Source organism: Platalea leucorodia (assembly GCF_965183815.1).
Source record: "Platalea leucorodia genome assembly, chromosome: 12".
Lineage (NCBI taxonomy): Eukaryota > Metazoa > Chordata > Aves > Pelecaniformes > Threskiornithidae > Platalea > Platalea leucorodia.
The window spans coordinates 1,599,897-1,625,907 of NC_138834.1; the positions used below are offsets into that span (position 1 = coordinate 1,599,897).

Sequence of the window (26,011 nt, forward strand, 5' to 3'; positions counted from 1 at the left end):
GCTGCGCAGCCGGGCCCAGCCGAGGAAAAGGCAGGGCGTTGCTACTCGGTGCGCTGGCGCGGCCTGGGTCCGGCCCGAGCAGCTGCGACCCGGCCGCAGGCCCCGACCCCGCCGCAGGCTTCTCCCGGGACCCCCTCCCCCCCTCCCTCGGCAGAGTCCGGCGGGGCCGAGCCGTTGCAGCGGCTGCCGTGTCACAGAGAGCGGTGTAAAGCGCAATAAATAGCGCTTTTTTCTCCTCCCCCCCCCCCCCCCAGCGGGCAGCGGCGGCGCGGGCCCCCGCGCGGCGGGAGGGGCGCCCCCGGCCCGGCCGCGCCACCTTAAGGGGCGCTGACATCACCGGCGGGCGGGCGCGGGGGGCGGGATTTCCTGTGCTGGAGGTCAGCGGCGCCCGCCCCGCCCCGCCCCGCCGCCCCGCTGCCGCTCCCGCTCCGCCCGCGCCGGAGGGTCCCCGCGTCCGCCCGGCTCCCTGCTCTCGGGTTGGATTTACATAGTGATGTGTGAGCTACAGGATGCCCAGCAGCACCGGAAAGAGGTTTAAACCTACTAAGTACATCCCTGTCTCCACAGCCGCTGCCTTGTTAGTGGGTTCGACTACTTTATTTTTTGTTTTCACGTAAGTACGGCTCCGGCGGGGGCGGGGGGGAACGGGCCGGGGCCGCCCGGCCGGGCGGGGGGAGGCGGCGGCGCTTGACAGCTCCCCCAGGCCCCGCCGCTGCCGGTCCCGCTGCCGCGCTCCCTGCCCGGCGCCGGTTTGCAGCGGCTGCTTCTCCCCGCCCGCCGTGAGCGGTGCCTGGCGCCCGCATCCACCATTTCGCGGCGCAGGAGCCCCTCGGGCCGCCGCGGCCGCCGGCCGTGCGCCTCAGGGCCGCCGGCTCCCCGCGGGCCCGGCCGCTGCCGCCTCGGGCCGGGGTCCCCGCAGCCTCGGGGGCGCGGGCCTCTCCCCGGGCCGCCCGGCTGCGCCGGGGCTGAGCCGGCGGAGCCCTCCGAGGCGGAGGGAATCCCACCCAAGCGTTACGGCTGCCACACACCTTTATGTAACGGTCCCCGAAAGCCCGAGGACCTAATGCACAGACTTAGATTTGCCTGAAGGAGGGAGGGGGAAACTTTTTTTTTTTTCCCCCCTCCCCGTTTCCTCTTCTCTCATTCCTGTCTCCCTTCAATGCAAAATTGAGCTCTGGCGGTCGGCGGGCAGATCTCCTGTGGTTACGTTAATATGTGAGCGGTGTAGCGCTGGAGCCTTCTGTTTCCCTTTATATAAACTTGAGTTACGCCGATGGCGAACCCTTCCTCGCCGGGGTGAGGGCAGCTTCCCTGCAGAGGCGTTGCTGGTGTTGCGAGAGAGACGCTACAAAGCGGTGCTCTGAAACGAGCTTTGGCTAAGCTGCTTTTTGGGAAGGCGAAAAGATGCCTACTGGATATGAAGACTTACTGTTTCACTTATTTTGAAACTCTGGTTTCCTTGTTTTGCCATTGCTAATTTCTAACTGAGCTCAGTAAGCCGTTAGAAGCAGAAGGCTATGTCACAGTGGGAGTATGTGTCTGTGTCTTCATCCTTCTTGGCTCGGCTGTGATATGATTCTCAATGTTTCAAAATGCTCATTACTGGTATGGTAACCTTAATGTAGCATTTCAGAATAAAATGCAAATGTTGCTTTGTCTAACAGTTTCTTAAATCGGAACAGATTTTGATACTGAGTTATGCTCTTGCCTTAATGTGACTTGACTTCTCGTTGCTTGGTTTTAATGCGTTTGATCTGAAGTACTGGTGAATCCTTTCAGGATATTATACTGTTCCAAGAACGGGTACAAGCCCCAAAACCCGGTACAAGTATAAGCCTATCATTCATCGTTTGGGCATCTAATTATAGTTTGGCACTCACGGGCAAACACAAGACAGAAGTTGGCTTTTGTGATGAACTTGGTTGACGCTGGTGTTGTGAATGTTTTTTAAAATGGTTTCATAGTCAAAAAAAGGGGCCTTAATGCCGGCATTTATTTTTCCTGCATCTTGAGAAATGGATGTGTGCTGAGGTTGTTTTGGAAGCTGTATGTTTGTTTTCACATGATACTTCCAATGCAGAGCTACAAATGGCTTCATGATGTAAGACTTTCCTGGTAACACAGTTGTTGTTGAAACATCCTTTTGGCAGCAGGACCTCAACTGAGATGTTCGGTGTAGAATTTGTTACTGTAGGGAAGAAGCAATTGGCTTTAGTCTGTTACCGAATCTCAAACTTAACTCTGCTCCCTCTGTTATCAGTGAATAATTACATGCAAAATGAAGTATTTTTAGGATCTCTCCATATTGTAACTTGGCCTGTGCATCCTGAAGTGTTAGTAAATTTTCTGAGGACTGTCCCAGACATACGTTCTCTGCTGCTGCCAAGTCTTGTGTGTAATAAAAGTAACACATAATTGAGCAACCGTTGTCAGGCAGGATCTGAAGCCCTGTCCATTCAAAAATACTCCGATAAATTTGTATGGAATTGCTGTTGGTTTTTATCCTGAGCAGTTTTACTAAAAACTTTGTCTTGGAATCAAAGCAAGTAGTACGGGTGAGATGAGGGTCTTTTGTGTGGTGGTGGGTTTTTGTCCCCTTTCCTGAGTGTCTCCATTTTTCCTGTTTTCCCGCAGGCAGTGTTGTGTGTCCTGAAGATCTCTGTGCTGTGATATGTTATTCAAGGCTGAGATAGACCTGAATTTTCAGGGGTGTTGACTTGCACAACTCTTTCGACGCTAGGTAGATCTCTGACATGTAGCAGTTGAGGCACTGGCTTAAAATTGCTTTAAGCAGTGTTATTGATACAATCCATGCTTGCTTGTCATAGCGCAACTACTTTATCAGATGAAGATTTACACGTGTGTTTATTAATTCCTTATTTGTGTCATTAAGCTCTAAGGATGCTATGTCTGTTAATGAGCTTACCTGTGCATAAATACGTGAAACTGATAATGGATGGGACTCGGATATCAAATTTTGGGTGCAGATCAGCTCAGTGGAATATCAGGGACTCGAGCAACTTCAGTGCTGTGGAACTGAATATTGGAGGTTAATATACGTGGAAAAATTGAATAATAACTTTTTAAAAGCACTTACTGAGTAGAAAAAAATCATCCTCTTAGGGCACTGCAAACGTGTCTGAGTAACGCGTATGAAAAACAGAAGCTCTGACTCGGCTTTCTCCCTAGGCGTGTTTGTGGGCTCAAGCCACGTGTTACGAGTGTCTTCTGCTAGATGAAAAGCTCTTTGAACTTGAAGGCCAGGGTTAGCTTTTTAGCAAGGCAGTCTTTATTTTTTAGCTTTTGTCCAAACAACTTTGCTAAAAGTTGTGTTTCCAACACAGCGTGTTTGAAATACACAGTATCCGCCATTAGTTCACGGTGGTGTTGATCAGTGGTACTCTCACACCTTAATTTGGGAAAATTCCATGACAGATTCTGCTTTATTCTTTTTCCTCAGCTAACAATTTAGGATTCACTGTATCGCTGTTGTATTCCTTCTGGTTTTATGAGGGGGAACTAAACTACTTAGCTATCAAGATTATTGCCTGGAAAGGCAACTAAATATTGCAGTTGTATTATCGCAGGCTTTTAGCTCTCCATGTGTGTTCCTTTAATAATAAATACAAGCGTGTGAGTAGGTGGTCTAATTTGTCACAGTAGGAGAGTAAACAATCATTAACTCTAAGCACTACGAGGAACGTATCAATAATGTTATATATAATGATTAGGTTAATTCACTTATATGAACAAATCAAATGGCACAATGAAGGAAGAACCAATTCTTCTTGATATGGCAAGAATCCAGAGTGATTCAGTTGCAGCAGACCTGAACTGATTTCTACCAAAACCTTTTTTCTTCGTATTTCTCGTAAGGCTTTTTGTTAGCGGTAACAATTTAACCCATTTCAGTGAGGTCCGGGCTCTTATGCCGTGGACCACTGACTGCTATGATGTGAACCTTAGTGCGTTCATGCGGTTCATACCAATAACCTGCGTCTCGTGACCTTCCCGCTGTATTTTAGGTTGCGTAACTGCTGTATTAGTAGAGAATGCGGCTTAATTGTCAGTAAGCATAGTGCTGTAAAGCATAACGTCACCCAATGAACTATTGTTCTGGAGCTAATAGTTCTCCCCACCTGTTGAAATTGTGCTACTTACTGTAGTTTGCAGTGCTGAGAACCTCTGAGTTAGGTTAGCAGCTGCAATGCCTGTATCTATAGATTACACAGCAAGCTAAAAGCATCAGGCTTTCAGGAAAAACTGTGGGTCATTTTAGTAAGGAGAAAAAAAGCTCTTCGTTCTCTCACTCGATATTGTAGACTAGAAATTTCTGATAAAATACCCATTTTCAGACTGTGGTTTCTGTAGCATGCAGTTACTTGAGCATCTTTGAAGTATGGCAGAAACATGTAATTCATAACAAAGGTCTGGGTGCCACTACTCCTTTGATACAATGGTAGTAATGCTGCTGTATATTGTTCCCTTAAATGGGATAATAAAATGGGTAGTTTTCTGGGTGAAGTGAAAGCACAAGTAAGGTGAAAACTCATTCAGTCAATACTGAAAATGAGACTTCAACTTTGTTCTTAGAAGTCCTGATGGGAGGTAATCGTTAGGTATACACCACAGACATAGGCAGCTGGCACTCTAGTGCGGTCTGTGACACAGGGGAATTTAATATCAATAACCCTCAGGAAACAACCGAGGAGTGATAAATTGGTGTAAAAGAGCAACTGAAGTTGAAGTCACAGTAGGGATGGAAAGAAAACAGAGAAATAGCCTATACCCTTGCGATTCGGATGGTAGGAGGAGGAAGAACGGCTGGCAGACTGTACTCGATAGGAGGGCTTGTGGATTTACCGCAGCGAGAAGGAAAGCTCAGCCTCATTCGTGAATGTTTAAAAAAAATTTTTAGTGTTCCCCCTACATTTGTACATCATGTTACTGTGTTTCATGAACTAGAAAGACTCAGCATTTCTGCAGTGGCTTAAACACACAGATTAGCCGTGTATGAACTGAGATACACTTACATTATGATAAATGCACTTCTTAAATCATAAGCACTCCCCCCGCCCCCCCTAATTATACGATCTTGCACTGGAATAGCCCTAAAATTAATATGTAATAGCATTTTAAAGATCAAAACTATAGTAACCCCTCTGGATGGTAGTTAATGGAAATATAATTATATGTGTACCTAAAATTCCTGAACTATCTATTAGATCTCATCCTCCCGTGACTTGTATATGTTCATAGATCAAAAAAGGGGAAAGCATCATCTGCTTTTTTGACTTGGGTTTGTTTAATCACTAGCAAAGGTCAAGCTAATAGAAGCTCATCTTCTCTTTAGTGAATTCGTGTCCAAAAATGTTTTTCTTACCTAAAGTATTTTAAGGACTTCAGTGTACTCCAGTTCCAGATGTTCAGATGTTCACTCCTGCCAGTTCAGTGTTCTGATTTCAGTTAGAATAAATGATAAAATGTGATTTAAAATGTATATTACAGATGTTATGGAGCTTCATCTGTAAAGCAGGTAGATTTTATACCAGCCTAGAGGAAATAGAACTGGATGCTGATAAGTAGATGCACAAAAAAGGAAATAAAGATCATAGCTCAGATTGTTTAATCTTGAGATGCTGCTGGATAGCCTAAATGCTGCCTTGGAGTGTGATCTTACACCCCTCTTATGGCTTGGCCTCTGCCTAATAACTTGCTGAAGGCTGCTTGTGGATTTGGGCGTAGCTCTGGTGGTTGTTGCTTGTGACTTAACGATGCCAGAAGTTCAAGGCTTACTGCGGTGTGTAGGAAAGCACGTGGAACCACTACCACTCTGCTTATCCGCGTCCCCCTCGTACTAACTGCACGATCATACCAGATATCCTTGTCATTTTGAAGCCTTTGCAACGCAAGGCTCATCCTCCTTGTCTGTTTCTAGCCATTCGAGGGATTCATTTGATATTGGTAATGCTAAGTGTGAAAATATTCCCCTTCTCGAACTTTCGTTCCAAACCATACTCCTCTACTTGGAGTATTCTCCTATTTCTGGGTGGGGGGTGGTGATGGTTTTGTCATCCCCCCGCCAATTGAAGAAATCGCTGGAAGTGATAGGCAGCAGCTTCACAAAGTATACATTCACCGACAGCCGTGCAGATGACGCTATATAGCGGAAAAAGGATGTGCAAAAAATTATCTACCAGTTTAATTAGGTGAATTTCAAAACTGACTTCACAAACACTGATTTCAAGTAGTGCAGTTTAGCTTCCTGAGATATTTTAACATTTTCCATCTTAAATGCATCTTTAATGGCAGGTTTTCCCCGTCGACTCTACGTGCGATCCAGAAGAGGTAAGGCTTGCCAGGTTGACCTGAATCATCTCAGTTGTCGTGTCTGTCAGCTTCTGAAAAATATTTATTCTTGTTATGACAAAAAAATGTCCTTCTAAGCTGTGGCAATCTCATCTTGGTATATAATTTTTGTAAAGAGAATCTAGACAAACTTGTCATGCAAGATGAAGAGACAGGGAATCTCAACAGGAAAATCCATTTAACTGAAGTGTGAAAAGTCTTTTTTTTTTAATGCTGGAAGAGAGCTCAGTTTTACTGCTTTTAACTAGTTGATTCTATCATCTTTGCTTCCAAGGGGACCAGCAGAGTTGGCAATACAGGACACTTTTGAAAGCTATTAAAATTCATTCCTTTAGGAAAAAAACCCCAATGTTTATTATTTTCTTCCTGTAGTTTGGGAGAGGGAAAAGGAATCATCTTCGTTTGATGGCAGTAACTAGCTAGACATCTTCAGCCGTGGGACGTACCGCTGTCGGCATGCAGCCATCACAGTGGCACTTCAATGCTCACTGTAGATCTGGTTTTAAAGGCAGAAGAGCTAATGCAGTGAAAGTTATTCCTGTAGATGGGCCGTCCGCAGCTGTAGCCAGTGTGTGATTTATGCCTGTAGCAACCTCCTTTCTATTTTTCCTAATGAGCAGAGATTAAGGATGTGGGTGTATGGAAATGGGAACGAGAGAGTGTCTCGATTAGATCAGGATGGGCCTCTCAGCCTTTGTACGTGAATATACAAACAATTGTTCTATTTTTGTTTAAGGTCCTTTCCAAGATGCTAATTGTCCATGTTTGTCCAAGCATGCCACACGTGTATCCTTTTTATAAATAGAAGCAATCTCTACAAAATTGTTCAAACGACATGGGAACTCAATTGGTTTGTTAGTAATGTAAACTAAGGGATGCTACTGTTCAAAACACAAGGAAAACTTAAATTGAGAGACAGATACATTTGGTGACCTTGGAGGTCTGCTTTTTGGGGTTCATTACCTGGGACGATTGCTAATTACACACTTAGATTTTTGTATAAACAACTTTCTGTGTTAGTAGGTGGTGCTCAGCTGCAATCAGCTGGAGAACCCCGTGGCCTGGGGATCTGTGAAAGATGACCTGGAACAGCTTTTCTGTTCTTACTTTGCTTAGTGTATAAGCTAGAAGGAAACTTTTCAAGGCCTACAAAAGGGCCTTGAGTTTTGTTTAGCTTGCATTGGAAGATGTCTGGAATGCAGTAATAAGGCGGTGTAAGCCAATTCGGAGCATGAAATAGATGCATGCCGGAGTGGGGAGAAGTATCTTAAAAGCTGAATCAGTGTAACCAGTGCAAAAGTGGAACACTGATTTACTGTCCTTTGATTTGAGCCAGCAGATACAAGACTTTTCTCACTAATCCAAGACTAATGTTCAGTTTGGCTGCACTCGTACAGAGCTGCTAATAGTTGATCGTTTGTCAGTGGGAGCTGCTAATGAAATGGAAAGGAAGAGGCATGGGGGTTGAACCAGTAATGGTGCAGTTTTTAATGGAAATTCGGTGTTATTCTTGTGCAAAGAATACCATAGATTGGAAAACCATAGTCAGCCTAGGTCCTATTTTGTTGTAGGAGAGGCGGTTTTGGGGATCCTTGCTTGGTGATTGCAATAATTAATTGAAATGAGTACACCACAGCATAGCGTGTACTACATAAATCTTCAGCCAGTAATCTGTATCCAGAAAGAGGATTTAATTAGTCACTGATTGTTCTTCTGCAATTACTAATGCAATTTAGCTAGACTTGCTTCAAAGCTGTCCGAAGTGCCTAAAATTCTCAGCTCTAAACCTGTTATGCAGACATTAGTGGGTACTTGACTCCTTGTTTTTCTCAGGATGGATATTATGGAATAAACTGTACAGTAACCCATACTTAGATATTGCAGTGGTTACCATGGTTTTCTGTTTGTGAAAGTGTAAACGCAGAATTTGTGGACTTCAAATGTGAAATCCTTATGAAATATCTGTACTCTGCTGCTGTGTGTTGAGATCATCCAGTAACAAAGGACAGCGGAGCCAGGTGCAGAAAAAGAGACCTCTTGAATTTTAGATCCAAACACCAAAGCAGCCGTTTCCAATGTACGTGTGCACCATTTTGTTATGTACAGTAATATTGCGTGAAGTCACATAATTAGGAAATGCTGCCCTTTGTGCAAGAGGACAAGCTCTGTGGAGCAAGGCAGGCAATATGAAGATGGGAATACATGAAATGCAGATATTTTTTGTCAAGCCGCATATAAAATGATGTCATTATTTTTTGATGAAGGGAGGCATTCATAGAGGCTGACTGCTCAGTAATTCCCATGGAAATAAGGGTTGTATATGCCACTTTGAAATCACTACGTTCCGGAACACCCCTGTACGCGCTCAGACTAAACTAATCGCAGAATATTCTTAAATGAACAAATTACTTTTTAAGTTGGAGCCTAACAAAGCAAACTTGAAACTGCTTAAATATAGAAGGACTTTCATAAATAAAGTCAAACAAAGCCTTACTCTCCCAGGATTCTTAAAACTAAATTGGCATTTACATTAGCTCTCTTTCATGTCTTCAGGGAAATAATCCAATGTAATATCTGTATCAACACAACTTAAGTACAGTGCTGGGAATAAGGAAAGCTTGGACATTTCTATAAACAAGCATCATTTTAATTTAAACTTGGGTCAATCACAGAAATGCTTCAAAATGGAAAGGTTCAGCTTAAACCTTTTCTGCCTACTCCGATCCCAGTCGGCTGGGAGAGGCAGGTATTTTCTTATGGAAAAACACTTCCTCTCCCCCTTTTCAGCCAGTTCAGTTTCAGAAGTTTTTTGGGGTTATTTTCATTGTGTATAACCTCCCTTTCATTTTTTTTATCATGAGTGAGATCTCATTTTGCATGTTTAGCTTTCTCTGAAGATTAATGTTTGCCCTAGCCATACGACTCTCCAGATGTGTTATGATCTAATAACGCTGTGCACCAGTGGTTAACCCTTGTCCGCTGTCAGTAGCTTGCTGAACCACCTCCCGTGTTTTACCAAAACCCAGCATTTCATTGTGTAGTTTCTTGGCTCCAAGCAGCAGGAGCCATTAGTTGTGTAGCTGGGTGCCCTCTCCCTCCATGGGGTTTGTGTCCGACATTGTCCATAACCACGCTGTTAACTTGGCTTCTCCTCCAACATCCCAAGGCACAACGGCGGAACAGGGACTGGGGGATGTCTGTATGATCATCTTCATGTGGTCAAACCTGTGACTTTGCCCAGTAACTCTAGGTTCTTTTTCTTTTTTTTCTTTCTTTTTTTTTTTTTTTAATTATTGTCTCATTTCTCCCTTGTATGGTGCATTAAGTCTTTCATCTCTCTTTTCTCTTTGAAGATCTTGCTGCAACCCTTGCCTTATCACCTGGCCACATGGAAGCAAATTACTTTTCTAACGGGTGGCTCCTTGAATGTAGATTGAGGTTTGTGGTTCGAGTTGGCAATCTAGGTTCGTTTTTAGGGGTTGTACAGACATTAGCGCTCTCTTTGAGCTTTACATCTGTGGCTCACGAGGGTCACTAGGATGGAGTTGGGATTTGGCCTGGCAGAACTCCTTTTCTTTGGGTATCACATGGCATGCAGCCCTGATGTTGTCTCGGCTAAAAATTATTAGCAAGACCCTAAAGGCATGAACTCTTTCCTGTATACGTGCATTGCTGGTTAAAGAATCTTGTCTCCTTTCTTAACTGCTACCCAGGTGACAACTGGAATATCCCATTCTCACAAATTTATTGGACGAGAAATGTTATTCTGGTCCAAATCAATTCTGTTTCTTGCCTGCCTTCAGTTATAACTTCTGCAGCTGGCCTTGAACCAGGTTAACTGCTTAAAACTGTTTGAGAAGTGTGCAGAAGCTAGTGAAAACTGCTACGGGTAGAGCCGTAACAGTGAACAAGACATGCACGCTCACCCTGTTATGATATAGTTATATATCAGTTATATAATACAGTTATAATTTAGTATCCTAATTCACAGGGTCATTACTTCTGATCCTATTCTCTAACTCTGTTTACCCTGTATGCTAATTCCTCTGCAAAGAACCAAGTACAAGCTTGTGTAGTAATGCAGCTCTAAAGAGGGATTTCATACGATGTGCGTTTTAAAATACCATTGCACAAAGCAACAGCCTCTGTCTCTCTCTGTTTTTAACTCGATCAGTGCACAAGTAGGCTGCCTTTGCACAGGGTGCATTTTGTGTAAATGGCTAACAAGTCTTTGTGGCAAAACCAATAAAAGCATCAACAGATACTGGAATTTTTTTTGTTTCAAATGACCAAGTTCTGATAATTCTGCAGGAAGAGGTATATAAAATGGCTGCTTCCTGATACATAGTACGAGTTAAACAGAAGGAGGTATGAAACCACTGAATCTGATGAGGTAACTTCTAATTCATGTATGGAAGTTGTAGCATCTGCAGCAGCAAAGGGGGGTAATGTTTGCCACAGAAATTTCAAAGTGCAAAGACAATGCAAGATTAAAATAACAGGACTTGCTGGGTGTGGCCATTAAATCAATGTGATTTAATTTTTTTTTTTTTTTTTTTTTTTTAAATTGTGGAACAAAACCTCTAGTCCATGTCCAGACGCAGAACTGTATCAGAGAATAAACTGCAAGGACCACCTCAGCTCCTCTTGGCAGAGCTCTACTGAGCACATACGCCCATCTTATGTAATATATCCATTTTGAAAGTTAAATTTTGAAATAAAAGCCTGTCTATATGAGCAGTGCTCTCAAGAAGCTGGGGGAGAGGGGAGGAGGACAGGCGGACACAGTTTTGTTTGTAACAGTGAAAGGGTTGGTTTCTTGAAATGGGATGGTTCTGGTTGTGTCATCCTTGTGCATTTTCAGAAAGTGGCATTTGACAGATAGATTGCCGTAATAATGACAGTGAAGTTGGCCCTGCTGCTGCTGAACAGTGTTTTCAACAGGTTGGGAAACATCTGCTTTCCTCCTTTAATGCTTGCGCTGAAGAAGACTGGACAGAACATAGCACAGTGATCTTATGTTTCACGTTTGGGCCCTTTTTGGTTGGAAGCTTTGAGCGTGGTCGGAAGCTTTGAGCGTGGTCACAAGCCTTCATGGGACCCTTCCTGACTTCCACAGGACTACGTGTGACTCCCGGTGGGAGTTGCCCAGGAGACACCATTGCTCAGTCAGAGGGCAAGGCCATAAAAGACACAGACCTGGGAAAACGCTCAGGTGTGTATGTATGTGTATGCATTTTAAAATGAATTTGTCGTTAGGACTATTATTAGGGCTGCCTAGTGCCTGGGCTCAGGTCTTAATCCTGCAAAAAGCTTTCTGTACTCTGGCAAGTCGCTTAATCCTTCTTCTGCATTAAGTGCAAAATTTTATCTGTGGCTGTTTCTTACACTGCTAGTTAGCTGGGGCAAAACTGTCCCACTCCCTGTGTTGATGTCTCTGTCCCTTCTGGTCTCAAGCAGCAAAACTTGTGAATAAGGCTATCATCAGTGCTATCATTCCTGTTCTGCAAAGAGGGAAACTGAGGCAGAGAGGCACTGTACAACTGGAGTACTGGTGTTTAGGAAGTTTTGCACGTAGCTGCCAACTCCAGGCTAACGCCCTGTCAGCCCAGGATCTCAATGGAGATCATTCTTTCAGAGAGGGCTCCTGAAGAGACGGTTTATTCTACAGTTTCTACTCCATCGCATGTCGGTTTGGGCCATCCTCAAAGGCAAGGGTATGTCACGCAGCAGGACTGTTTTGTTTCTTTAACACTTAACTCTGCATGAATGTATGAATACGGAGATACATGTACTAAAGCTTCATTGACTGTCTTCAAAAGTTTAATAGTAACATTGTAGTCTTTAAACTTTCATTTGTATGTCGTTCCACAATGGCTAATTACTTTCGCCACATAATTTTTCTTGCATTGTATTACAAAGGATAGCGGAATAGAGCTAAACATGGTATCTGTGGTTCGAGACCTGAAAAATTAATGATTCCTTCTCTAGCCTGCTGTGTTTGATTTATAATTCATATCTGATAAAATAGAAATGCACTTCTGAGCCAGCTATTGTCTCTCCATTTACTCTCTAGGTGGGTTTTTTTCAATTCTTCCCTTGGTGGATGTTGGGGGGGTTGTGAATTTTAGGCCCTAGAGTGCTCCTGAAGGGGGTTGCCAGACCCATGTTTTCTTCACCTATCATTCCTCAGACTCTTTATCCTTTGTAGTATCTGGCCCCAGGACTCGCGTTGACCCCAGAGTGCGTAGCTGCTGTGGCAGACCGCTGCCTTTTAAGACCCTTGCCTCGTAGCATCACCTGAGTGCGTGGTTTACCCTTTCCGAGGCACTTGGCCACTGAAGGAAGGGGAGGGGTACAGGGGTTTTTGAGTGTCATAAGCAGCTACTTAGAGCCACTCTCCATCTCAAGGAGAGACAGGGGTCTGGACTAAGCACTAACGCCTTTACACCATACGTCCCTCGCTTCCTACGTAACTTCTGAGTGGTTTTTACAGTCACCCTGGGTCCTCCTGGGCTATCTGGCTGCCTCTTGTCTGGCTCTTGTGCTGGGTTTTTTTGCTGCTCTCAGTCTCTCTCTTGACAGGTGACCTCCAGATCAGTCTGTCCAGGTAGCTAAGGCCTTTTGCCCAATACACACTGAGGGTGATCCACTGCTTGTTTACCTTCTTCTGAAATGCCAGAGTAGAGAGAAGGGATTCAGGGTTATGAGGTGCCATTCAAAATCTAATCCCATCTGTTGAGCTGGGGTGGCTTTTACAGGTCGATGCAACAATTTTTCTGTATTGAGACTGTAAGTGCTATCAGCGGGTCACTGCCTTTATTGTGACTCACACACATTTGGGATCCTCTCCAAAGAGGCCGACCAACATTTCTGTCATACTCCCCACTGAGAAGAAGTTCTGTATTCTTAGCCTGTGAATTTACTCGATCCAGAAAAGTAAGCAGAGCTGGGTCTGGCCAACAGGGAAGGAGATGTCTAGCAATTTGCCAGTTATGTTGTCCCCTTCTGAACACCGGAGCGCCCTGTTTAGTGGAGCGATACATTGGATCCTGCTTTTTTGTGGTGAATATCCTTTATGCTTTTGTTTGCATCTTTCAGAGCGGTGTTATTTATTTTTGTTGCTTCAACTGCTTTGGAAATGAAGAAAAACTATTATCAGTGTAGTATCCACTTGGCATTAAAAAAGTGTCTCTTCTTGCCAGTTTTCTTCTTGATTCCCCTAGAAATAGTTTTCTGTTGGGCTGCTTCTGCCATTGTGTATGTTCTGATAGGCCTCCAGAACAGCATGCTATGCATGCATGATGGGTGGATGCCTGCATGTCTGATGAGGGATTGACTCCCTTGGGCATGCAAGTCCTGCCAACTCTTCAGTTAGAAAACTTAAGGTTTTAATATACATTCTGTCTTTTAGTCCCAGTTTGGAGTCTTCTTTTGGAAGAGGTTTCTTTGGAGCAAGGAATAATGTACTGTGGTGGGGTTTGTTGTTGTTGTTTGGTTTTTTTGTTTTTAATAAAAAAGAGTTTACAGTTATATTGAGATAGTTAATTAAACAGTCTGCATCTAATTCATACTTCGCCCCTTAGTTCCCTTCTCACTCTTTCTCACCATGCCTGTTTAAATAACTTGATGAAGCTGTGTAACAATTACACAGATGGGATGAAGCCCATCTAAAGCTAGAACCTGATTCTGATGTCCTGACATGCCAATTAAAATCTCCCTGCAAAGTGATTATTCTTAGGTATTCAAGTGACTGCATGCTTGGTTTAAATCCCTTGGAGGGCTGTTGGTCCTCCTGGCTGATTGTGTTACTTCAGCTGCCTCTATCATCCGGCACGTCCCAGGCCTTATCCTTCTGCAAGAGGACCGTCTGCCGCCCAAGGACAAGATCCTGTTCCGTAACTTAGAAGTGATGAGCTTTTCAAGAGAAAAAAGAAAAACATTCTTCAAGATCCTCTTGGAAATGACTGAATCATTTTGGTTAAAGCCTTAAAGTGGGACGAATATTTTGCTTGAAGGGGAGAGCTAGCAGAAAGACGGCAGTCTCACAGTCAATTTGGCAAAATGATTTAGGATGGAAAATATCATGCGACATTGCTATATACCTGTGCACTTTCAGTGCCATCCACAGGTACCTGAACACACTCCCATCAGCTTTTGCAGTGGCTGCTGGTCTTCAGAGGCTTCTCTTCACTCCTCAGTTTTCAAGTTGGACTTTCTAGTTTTCAAGAAGTACTGAGCCTGCCCTCTGAAAGTCAGTCCTCTTCCATAGGGTGACAGTCTTAAAAAGGTCTTGTTTGCTCTTTGTTTTTTTGAGTTCAGAAAACAGTGATTCAAACTAAATTACCTCTTTTAGAAGCCGCTTCAGGCAATTTACCAGTCTGCCCCCATTTAATTGGTAGGGGACAGGATGGAAAGACAGGAGAGTATAAGATACTGCTGTTGTGAATTAGTCTTGCAACAGGCAAGGATTTATTTCATTTTCCCCCATCTTAATGCTTAGACAAAGGAAATGTATTGAAGGAAGAAGTTGCAGAGTAGTAAGGGATGTTCTGATTTCCCATGGCAGTAACACAAGGGATTTTATTTTTTCTCTGAGAATATAAAAACACTTGACTATCACTTCCCTGACTTTACCTGCAGTATTTTGTTGGAGGGAAGGTACATCAAGGGAGGCCTAGACTAACGCACTGCTGATTTTTACTCTGTGCTGTAGTAGCCTTGTCTGGGTCCACGTTCAGAAAGCAGAAACCTGTCAAAAGTCAAGAGGTCTACACTGAATTTCCAAGTTATTCTTAGTATTCTACGTGCGGATTAGCTTTCTTTTTGTGCTTATTTAACTATGTCTTGGAAATAGCCTCCTAAAAATATAATCAATAAATGAACACAGGATGACTGCTGCACTAGGCACGCTTAAAATGCAGTCATGTATTTGAAATCTAAAATTCTTTATTTCAAACTAAAGAAAATAGAAAGAAAAAAAAAATTAGAATCCCTAAGGGGAAAGTACTGCATGTTCAGGTCTCGTCATGGCCTATTTTATCTATAAATATAAAAAAACATTAAAACTGTTTGTGTTCTAGAGCTACGGCTGGTCCAGTGTTCTTTGTCATTCTCCCACAATGTGATAATAATCCAAAAAGCATGCTTCCATGTGGATATGACAAGGCTTTAGGTGCATTATATTATAAATGTGTATCTGGAAATAAACTGCCAATCTCCATTTCTGGATGAGCCTTAAAGGAAGATTCAGGCACAATGAAAGAGACTTGTGTAGTGACAGTTCAGCATCACTTCACTTGCCGTGTATGATCCCCCGATCAAGAACGGCGTCCTGCTGCGATGACAGTTTGCTGGAAACCCTCCACAGATTCATTGGAAGTTGGCTGAGCCCCAGCTCCACAAATTAGTGGTCAGAAGAGACTGTTTGTAGGGCACAAGTCTATCCAATTTGTAGTGTTGATTTGATTATTTTTTTAATTAACACTTTAAAAAGTGTGTCAGCAGACTGCCAAAAAGACAAGAAATGATCAGCTAAAACATTTTATTGCAGCATATGATGCCGTTCCATATTCTCATGGGAACATAGCACTTAGATATGGCAATATTTTTTTCTGTTACTTTTGCTCATTTTATGTTCCACAGCAATTTAAAATACTCTAAATAGTCTTCAAAACAAAATCTGGGGTTTTGCCCTTTTTTTTTTTTTTTTTTTTTTTTTCCTTCTCAAATCCTTCTCTCTTTTCCCTGAATCCCCTTAAAGTGCAGTATCTTAATGAATTTAAAGCCAATAATTTGAATTTTCCTCCCCCCCCCTTTAAAAAATCTTTTTCTCTAAGACCACTTTTTCTGCAGTGTCTCTAGCTTAAAGAGGTGATTGGCAACATCTATGTAAGGAAGTACAATAGTTCATAGTCCTTTGTAGATCCCACGAGTACAGTCAGGATTAATAATATCTGGCTGTATGATTTTTAGTGAAATCATTTTTTTTTTTTAAGCACCATCTTTTCTTCTTTCAAAACTGCTGCTTCCTCAGAGCTTTGTGTGAGACCTGTCACCACTCCATCCATTCCTTCAGTATTGCATTGCAAGGGTAGTGAATGTCAGGGTGAAAGCTTGAAAGATCACAGCTAGTGATGACAGCAGTTTTAAATGCACCCTTGCTTATGTTTCACGTTGTAACGTTTCCTATAGAGTTGCCAGTTTATGGCCTCAGATTTTGGAAATATTCCATGCAGGTAGATTGTGCCAGGTGCTGGAGCCTTCAATGTAAAGCCGGCTTGCTGCATTAGGACCTCGTACCATTTACAGCCCTGCACAGAGCAGGTTGGGCGAATTCCCCTTCAAGGCTCTCCCTTTACCCAACCCTACTGGGTTGCCCTTGGTTGGCTGCCAGACGCCCACCCAGCTGCTCTTGGACTCCTTCCCTTCAACAGGATGGGGGAGAAAATAAGATGAAAAAGCTCGTGGGTTGAGATAAAGACAGGGAGTTCACTTACCAATTACCATCATGGACAAACCAGACAAACCTTTTTTTTGGGAAAATTATTTTAATTTATTGCCAATTAAAATAATTTGGATGGTGAGAAACAAAGTCAAAAACTAAACACCTTCCCCCCAATACCCCCTTTTTTTGTAAGCTCAGCTTCATTCCTTTATTCCCAGCATCTCTGCCTGTTCCTGCCCCCTGAGCGGCGCAGAGGGGATGGGGAACGGGGGCCTGCGGTCGGTCCGTAACAGCCCCTCTCTGTCACTCCCTCCTCCCGCCTTTCCTCCGGCGTGGGCTCTCCACAGGCTGCAGCTCCCGCAGGAGCCCTGCTCCGCCTGGGCTCCTCTCCCCCGGCTGCGGTTCCTTCGGGGTACATCCACCCGCTCTGGCCTGCGGTCCTCCACAGCTGCAGCCTGGCTGCCTGCTCCAGCGCCGCCCTCTCCACAGGCTGCGGGGAATCTCTGCTCTGGCCCCTGAGCTCGGCCCTGGGTGCTCGCAGGGCTGTTTCTCACACTTTTTTCCTCACGCTTTTTTCCTCGCTCCGTGCAGGTTTCGCCCTTTCTCAAACGCGCTTTCCCAGAGGCGCCGCCAGCCTCGCTGCGGGCCCCACTGCGCCCCGCGGCGGGGCCGCGGAACCGGCGGGAACCGGCCGTGTCCGGCGCGGGGCAGCCCCGGCCTCTCCTCACAGGGGCCCCCGCAGGCCGGCTGCCACCAGCTTGGCATGTAAAGTGAACCCCCACCGAAATAATAATTTCTACGTAGATATAGCAACAGTTCTACATTTATATGAATCTTTACACACAGGAGAGGGAGGCTGTGACGAAGCAATGTTAGTGACAACAACAAAAAAAGCCCTTTTGACCTTCATCATCCCCAGCTGCACCAAGGTCAGTCAAACAAGTTGCGAGGAAAATGGATTTAGTTAATTTTTTCTGCATATGAACTATTAGTTTTTAGTAGCTCTTAACAAACACCGTTCAGGAAAATTATCTGATGTGAGAGTGCTGCGATGGCTCACTCTGATTTATGAAATTCCTCAGAGTTTCCGTTGTGATTCTGTGAGTCATGTTGATGTGGCTTCTTCAGATGTGACTCAAGTATCTTCGTTTGCATGGCTTCCTTAATAGCTTCTCTGTCATGGTCTGGGGGTCGTCACTCTTGCTAACCTCACAGAAAACTCAGTGTTTTCGGTTTAATGCCTGTTGAATGCTAGTTTTTGGTTACAGGGCTGAGATTTTTAGAACCAACTTTCCAGGGGATATCTGCCTCTCCTCTGGGGGCAAGAAGAGGTTGAAAGATGTGGAGCCTGCATACACTAGCATCCATGTAGTAGAGGGACAAAACGGGAAACATTTACCACAGTGTTCCAGGGATATGTTTGGGTGACTTTGGCAGCTGTACCCTATTATTGGAGAGGAGAGTACGCAGGAAGGGACAAGGAGGAATAATCTTCTGTCGATGTCAGTAAAAGTGACTAGGTCCAAAGCTCTTGAAAAATGGAGCTTCCAGAGCAGAAATACTAAAGCTTCAGCCTAGTTCACAGTTTTTTTTCTTTTCCCACCCTGAAGCACTCCATCATAATTGCCTTTGCTCATTCTATACCTGTCAAGAGATGACACTTATGCACTAAACTCGGGAGGTGTGACAGCAATGTGTTTCACCATGCCAGAATGGAGGTGGCATGTGTCCATCTTCTAGTACTTGCCCTGGTCTGCTAGCTTTTTTTTCCCCTTATCTAGAGATAATGCCAAACAGTAATATTTTAACTGTTTCCCCTTTGGCTAATCATCCTGGTAACACAGTTGTAAATTATTTCTGTGTTCCTTGTACAGATGTACTAGCATGTCGTCTTGGCACTGTTTTTGCCTGATGCCAGGAGATCTGGTGGCACTGCCTAGAGCCATCTGATCTGAACGCCCTGGGCAGGGTTAGGTATCAGTAGAGAAACTTGGCTGTAAAACCTATGGTACGCATGTAGGCACAGGCTGAACGCTCACTGTCAGCAGCCGATCCTTGCTTGTGATGAGCTTACTGTGGTAGCAAGAAAGACCAAGCAGTGGACAGAGAAAGGAGTTGCCAGGCTTGTTCTGAACATGTGTTCAGTGATAATTTTTCAGGTGTTTTTCAGTGCTGAAGGTATGCAGAGCTAAGTAGATATTACCTATTGCTCCTAAGCCCTGCAGGGTTTACCTTCACTCAGTAGTACATTTTTAAACCTGACTAGTGCCTATAGCCAGATTCACCTTGTGCGCATAAATACCTGCTGAAAATAGCTACTTCTTCACAAACGCTGTATCATTCAGGAAACTAGAGGAAGTCTGTTAGGGTGTTCTGGATTTTTTTGAAACACTTTTACTGTTTGTAGCCTGGCTTCCTAAAGAAATAAGAGTTTATTTTCGTTTGTCTGCCCATTCCTTACATTCTGAACTTTTAAAACCATTACCCATTTCTATCGAGTTCAATAAGGGCACTGAAACCCTTAAGATGATAAAAGAAAGCTGGTGCCTGAGCATGGGAAAGAAACGGTGAATTATTGCCCTGTTGAGGGAATAGCTTCCATGTGAACTCAACGCTTATATCTGGACAGATCTCCAGGTTTGCCATCCTCATTGGAAAACTGTTCAGCCAGGTCTCAGGTACGATTTCCCTTGTTTGCCTGCTGGGGGAACATGAAGGGAAACTGGAAGAAGAGTTTTTTCAGGGTCATAAGATAATATTCTGAAGCAGGATGTAGAGGAGACTTTGAGATATATGTATACAAAGGCAATATACAAAGGAAAAAGTCATAAAGAGCTTGAGCAGTGATTGCTAGGGTGGGGTGGATGTTGCACGAGGACACAGGATGCATATCCATGAGAGGCATTTGTTCATCTGCTCGTGAAATCTGTTGTTTCATCTTAATATAGAGGAGTTCTCAGATCACCTCCTTGTATAACTAGAAAAAACACATTGGGTGTAAACCCAATTGACTGTCCTTCCTGGGCCCCTTTAAAAATATCAGAGAACTGCTTTTAATGCCTCTGTTTATTTTGGTACAGTATGCAGACTGCTGGAAATATGTTTATAGCACAGTCTAATGAGCCGAGGCTCCTCTCTAAGATTCCAGTGCCTCATGGCTGGATAGAAAAAGCCGATGCTCTCTAAATATGTATTTATGTCAGACTCTGGCTGGCACTAACAGTTAATGCCATGAGAAACTGCCTATTTAATGCCACCTAAGCTAAGAGCTTGAGCAGCAATTGTTCCTCAGCATACGAAACAGAGCGATCCTAGTTACTGCGGCATTCATGTACTTGGGTGGTAGTCAGATTTATCAACACCTGAACATCACCAATTATATTAGGTCATCTGTATTTAAGCTTGATGACTTCATGGGAAACCATTTTAATTTGCTGTCTACCTGTGAAGCACTAATTCCAGGTCAACTTTGAAATCTGGTTAATATTTTAGATGCGAGAAACCCAAGTATAAGAAAATAGTGTTATTTACACTGGACTGGAGTAATAACTCTGCTGTGAGTGCCTGGAGCAAATTTAAGTGAGCTATAAGCTGCTCTTTAGCATGCTGACAGGCTTTCTACCCACTTTAATGCAGTGGTTTTAATCTTTTATTCTTCACACTTCTTTTCCAAAAGGAAGGGCATTTTGCCTGATGCACAATGTCTTACTTCATTAACTAGAAGACAGTTTTGGAAACTGCACTTTTTGACAGAAATATCTTCCACAGCAGGGAGAAAGATATTGAAGCCTAAAATAAAAAAGAAGTTTGTTTTGAAACACAAAAATTATGCTGAACATTGACCAGATAATCTTGATAGTGCAAGACTGGAGTTGTTTGGGTCAAACTTGCTGCTTGAAGTCACAGTCAGTTCCCAAATGGTTTAAAAAGCCAGTTTGCTGCATCTGCTCTCCCTGCCCATGCGAGTATCCCATTGCCCCAGTTACTCATGGCTTGCAAGGGGTCAGTGCTCACTCTCCCTTTTCTCTCCAGGCTCAGAATGTTGGACTTGTCAGCTCTTTCTCCCTGAAATCAGCTGATACTGAAAACTTGGCATTCTCTTCCCTTGCTCTCCCAAATCTAAAAACGCACTACAAAAGCTTTATTGCAATTGATAGTTTGCTGTTGGTGCAGCTAGCGTAGATAGAATATGGAGAATTTTGCTTCAGTGCATGTTGGCAGGAACCGAACGGCAATGTTTTCCAGCGTGCCTCTGAAAAGGGCCTATCTTGTGTTCACTTTTAAATCTCATGAAGTCAAAAAGTTAATACTGGTAATGAACTCTTAAGGCTGGCTGGAGAAGAGAATTGATTTGGGGTATAGAACAACTTTTCTGTCAGTGTTTTGGCCAGCCCTGCTTAATATGAGTAGTAGTTAAATCCTTCTGAATTTCAACAGAATGTAAGCATTTTAAATGATTTACAGGTTTTTGAAAACACTATTATCATACCATGACAGCGTTTTAATGAACTACTTTTTTGAATTACAACTGGAACTAATATCTGCTGGAGTAGTAGCTCTTTTCGGTACGTAGGAGAGTTGTTGCCAGGAATATATTGAATATTTGAAGCCTAAATTGGATGTAGTGAGTCTAGTTGGCTCATTCAATAACTTGTTAGCAAAGCATAAAAATCCTACTGGAGCAAACTCATCCTTTGCTTTCGAAGAACATTCCTGTTCTTTATTAACAGGTTGAAGATTGTTTAAGCAGCTTTGGTTTTGGGGGAGGGAATAGCACTGCTCGTTACCTCATTAAAAGAGGTAACACACACTGTGTGTGCATGCTAGCTGCCTTTAATAGACCACTGTCTGGTTGGGGCTTTACAGTGATTAGCTGTATGGTGCAAAGGGCTCGTCTTCCTTGCTGTACTGCTTGCTTCCCTTTTTACATGCTGAAATTACTTCGAGAGCAGCAGCTTCTCCGAGGCACAGCCAGATGGCCGGGCACCTGCATCACCTGCTGAAAGGGAAGGTAGTATTGCATAGAGATGACTCATAGGCACCTTAAACTTGTGCTATGATAAGCAGAAATTGCAGCTTTCTGAAGCAGCCAAAGATGACCCTTGTGTACCAAGTTCCACTTCAGGCTTCTGGCCTTCTCTGAGCACCCAGCAATGCACAAGGCTGTTGTCTCATTCTGGAGTGCACTGGACTATCCCTGCTGTTCACTTGAGCGGTTTTTGCTTAAACTGGTGAGGCCCAAATGAACACTTTTTTGGGAAAAGTGACTGGGAACCACTGGGTATTTAATCTGTGCTCTTTTAATGAGGTAACGAGCAGTGCTGTTCCTCACACCAGTTGTTTTTGCTGGCGTGTAAGACAAACCTGCATAGGAGGGAGGACGAGCGAGAGGTAAGGTGAATCTGAGTGCTTTGGTCACTGTTCTGGGTCTTCATTTGGCATTGGCAAGTTCAGAAGGGTGCTCAGGGGGCTGGCAGGGAGATTTTGCTCCACAAGAATGGTGCTTGAGAGACCTTTCTTTGAAGTCCTTGGGCTGCAAGAGAGAGCGCCTATCCTGTTGCATCCTGTTTTGTTTCTGGGGAGAAATGTGATCCAGAGTGACCAGAGACAGGTGGACTGTGTCAGAGGTCCAAAAGAAGAGGCTAATCAAAATTCAGATCCTAAGGCTTAAACATTTTTCACACATGTGCCAAGCTATATAAAAACCCTGTCCTGTATTAGCTATTTTAAAACACATTAGAAAAATTAAGTGACTCTCATGCGTCTGTTGCTGACTTCAGTTCTTTCTCTATACAAGCAATTTTATTGATTTAAGGTAGTGCAAAGGAGTATTTGGATTATTAGGGGAACTGATGTGTTTCTTTGTGTCACCTTGAAAGAATTATGAAGTCTTGAATAAGCAAATAATGCAAAGGACTGAAGTTGTCACAATATTTAATACGAAGAAGAGATCTAGTTACAATATGGGGGTTTTGCATACCTGGTCCATAACTGAACAGCAAATGTGTACAGAACAAATTATTTTTTTTTTTTTTTTATATTTGGCCCATTTTCTTGCATCTGTGGCACAACAAAGAAAACTTAAGTGATAAAGTGCACTACAGTGATTATCAGTCTCATTCCTCTGGCTGTGTGAACAGCTAATCATCTTAAGTGGGTGCTAGTATGGATGGAGACCAGGACTGGGGATTTCTGTGTTGCAGTTTGCAGCTTCTTCAATCACTAGTGTGTACTGCATGGTTTTTATATTCTAGTTACAAAATTTGAAAATGCACATCCTCAAAAAGCTATGTTCTTAATGAAAAATGCAATTTACTTGGCGGAAACTTTGTTCTTGTATCTGCTTTGTGGTGAAAGGGAGTAAGTACTTGGCCTTGATAAGCTCTTGTGCCAAGTGTTCTTTTGAAAACAACAAAAAAAATATTATGGCCCATAGTTATTTTCAGCAGGGCCTTGTTTGGAAAGCAAACAGGACTTAAAATTAAATAATTGCTCTCCATGGATGGAAGACACGTGGGTTTTCTTCTCCCATGTATACTGCCTTGCTTGCTCAATGCTTCAGCGTTAAAATAAAATCTTAAGAGTCAGGATGCTGTTGGGTTAATCAATGAAAATGATTTTAATTGATTGTTGTGGAAAGAAAAGAACCAACTGGTTTAATTAAGCCAATGCTATGTATATCTAGAAGAGTGACTATTGATCTGTATGTTTTTAATTAAGAAAAAGAGCTTGCAGTTTTTGTAAAACCTTGGCTCCTCACCCACTGGTTTGGGTAGGACTTCACCAACTGCCAGAGCACCCTACGAAGCAGCTTCGTTTGGCAGGCCCTCAAACTGCGACGCCTGGGACGGGCACGCAGGCACGGGGGAGCAGAATACAGAGCTCCGGCTGGGGCTCAGAGAACAACGACGGCACGAGGTGACACTAATTTGCTGCTGTTCATTCCCCTGTTTGAGTAGCAAGCTTGTCTGGAAATCAGATGACTAAAGCTGTAGGAAGCCACTATTTGTTCTACATACTACTTTTTAAATAGATACTTTCAGAGCAGGAACCCTTCCTTCTAACATTCATAACTCATGAGAAGCCTGGGAGACAGGAGCTCCAACGTATAACTTCACCTTTCTTTTTGCTGTTTTTAACTTCTCTATTTATTTTGCTCTGTCAAAGTAGAGCAGGTCACCTGTCCAAATCGGAGCTTTCTATGTTGACAGCAAGGCTTGCATTAGAAGTAGAAAGCTGCCCAGCTTTGGATTGCTGGAATAAAAAAAATAGTTGTAATGTAGTCCTGTTAAAAGCAAGTACTCTCAGATGCTTGTCAAGCCCTCAGTCAGTCTTTCCTGTCTCTTAAACTTGCTTTCCTCGCTTCCCTGTGAAAAGCTTCCAAAAATAGGGAAATTGAACAAATAAAATTAGACTATTCATCTTCTAATCTTTCCTGGCCACTTTGGAAACTATGTGAATAGCAGGAAAAACATGGCAAAGCAAGACTTCAAGCAGTAAAATGCATACCAACCTGAGCACGTTGAAGACAGAAGCAAGGACTGAAATCACTAAAAACTGTAAGCGTTGTTGGATGTTGTTTAATGATTGGCAGAAGCTGGCTTACCCTGTGCTGCTTCTGAAAAAGGTACCGTGCCTTCTCCCCTGTTGTGGCCCGCGACTCCTTCGGTGTGCCAGCACTACTCTTCCTGTGGCAAAGTGGTGCTGGTTTTCATCCAGGTGTGTTTCCCTGGTTCAGTTTGCTATGTAACCAGTAGCAAAGAGGGCTGGACTGCTCTCTCTGCAGCTGCCACTGGTGTTGGCATAAAGATTTTGTGAAAATATGCCCTGAGCCTCCCTTGTGCGTGAAATCACTCTTTTGTCATTTAAATTACAAGTTGCAGTAACAATCCACCTTAATCATAATTATCCCCAACACTTCCATTATAAGACCTTAGTTTTTAATTCTGTGAAACAAGCCATTTGGGTCAAGAAATATGCTTCACGCTGAGGGATTTTGTGCGTCCTCAGGCTAAACCAGAATGATGTTAATAAAAAATGTTTTGCCTGTCAGAAACTTCAAGTTCAGGGAGAGTAAACCTTAGGGACTTGAAATGGGACAACAGGTTGTCTTTTGTGCTAGGCTTTTTTCTGTCCTCATGAAGATCTTCCTGAACTTGGCCAAGTTTTTAAATCTCTACAAAGAGCAGCAAGGATTGTGTTCAGTGGCTGACCGCTACAGTCTCTTAATGCTTCACGCTCAGGGAGCATGGTCTGCTGCCCAGGGAGCTCTGCTACCCGCAGCGGGACTGCCCCATCCGGAGGAGGCAGCTCTGCACACTGTGGAGAAGGCATGGGGCAGGGAGGGCACTTCTCATGTGTGCCACTTCACCCAGGCTTTGGATCTTGCTTCCATCAGAAACGAGAGCAGAAACGTTTCCTCATGCCGTTTTCTCAATGCTTCTATGGTAGGCAATCGGGGAGCGGGGGGGGCGAGAAGGCAAAGAGCTGTTTTCGAATCAACTTGTAGTGATTGCAGTGTTAGTTTTTTGAAGAGCAGTGTAATAGACTTGGGACTTCTAGCTCTGAGTGCTATCAGCTTTGCGGTATGTTTGCATTGCAGCTTTCACTGACTGCAAAATGCCAAGGTCCCTGAAAAGTCAGGTTCTGGGGGACACACAACATTTTGGGTCCCATCTGCAAAATCAGACTAAGATGGAGAGATTATAACAACTCCTGGGGTGTTATAATGATAAATGCTAATGTTAGCAAAACGTTCATATGAAGTTAATTATAACAGAACATCCCAGAAGGAGAACAATTCTATATTGAGTACAGAGTGTGCATAGCATGCAGCAAATATGGCCCGAGGCCACACATTGACTGGGTACAATGAAAAGAAATACTTAACAGCTACCTGCTCAGCCAGCGTGCTTAAAGTAGCAGCAGCCCTTTAGGGAATACAGGCAATAAAGAGATTAAATTTGGCCCTCTTGTTACATGCAAGTGACTTTAAAGATTCATGGACAGTTTTATTCCAGCAGTCCAATTTTCTGAGCACTTGCCTTTATGGCAGGGTTGTCACTTTACTATATTTAAAAAATATGATGATGAATATGAACTTTCAGTGTCAAGTTGTGAAAACAAGAGCTGGGCTTGGGGCTGTTTTTTTCTCAGTCAATTATTAGTTTGAGGAAGGTGAGAAATCCAATATTG

At 43.5% G+C, this 26,011-nt stretch overlaps 1 protein-coding gene across 3 annotated transcripts in view; it reads left to right on the top strand.

Annotated features, from left to right (window-relative positions):
* The first annotated feature begins 425 nt into the window (after positions 1 to 425).
* ZDHHC8 (zDHHC palmitoyltransferase 8) overlaps positions 426 to 26,011 on the top strand; it is a 118,842-nt gene continuing 93,256 nt past the window's right edge. For 2 of the 3 annotated variants that reach the window (XR_014229621.1, XM_082325337.1), the window contains exon 1: positions 426 to 613. Coding sequence is in view for 1 of the 3 variants with exons in the window: in XM_082325337.1 (XP_082181463.1) it covers positions 510 to 613 (104 nt within the window). In the remaining 2 variants the exon portion in view is untranslated. The remainder of the gene's footprint in view (positions 614 to 26,011) is intronic. The other variant, XM_082325338.1, reaches the window with a different exon arrangement.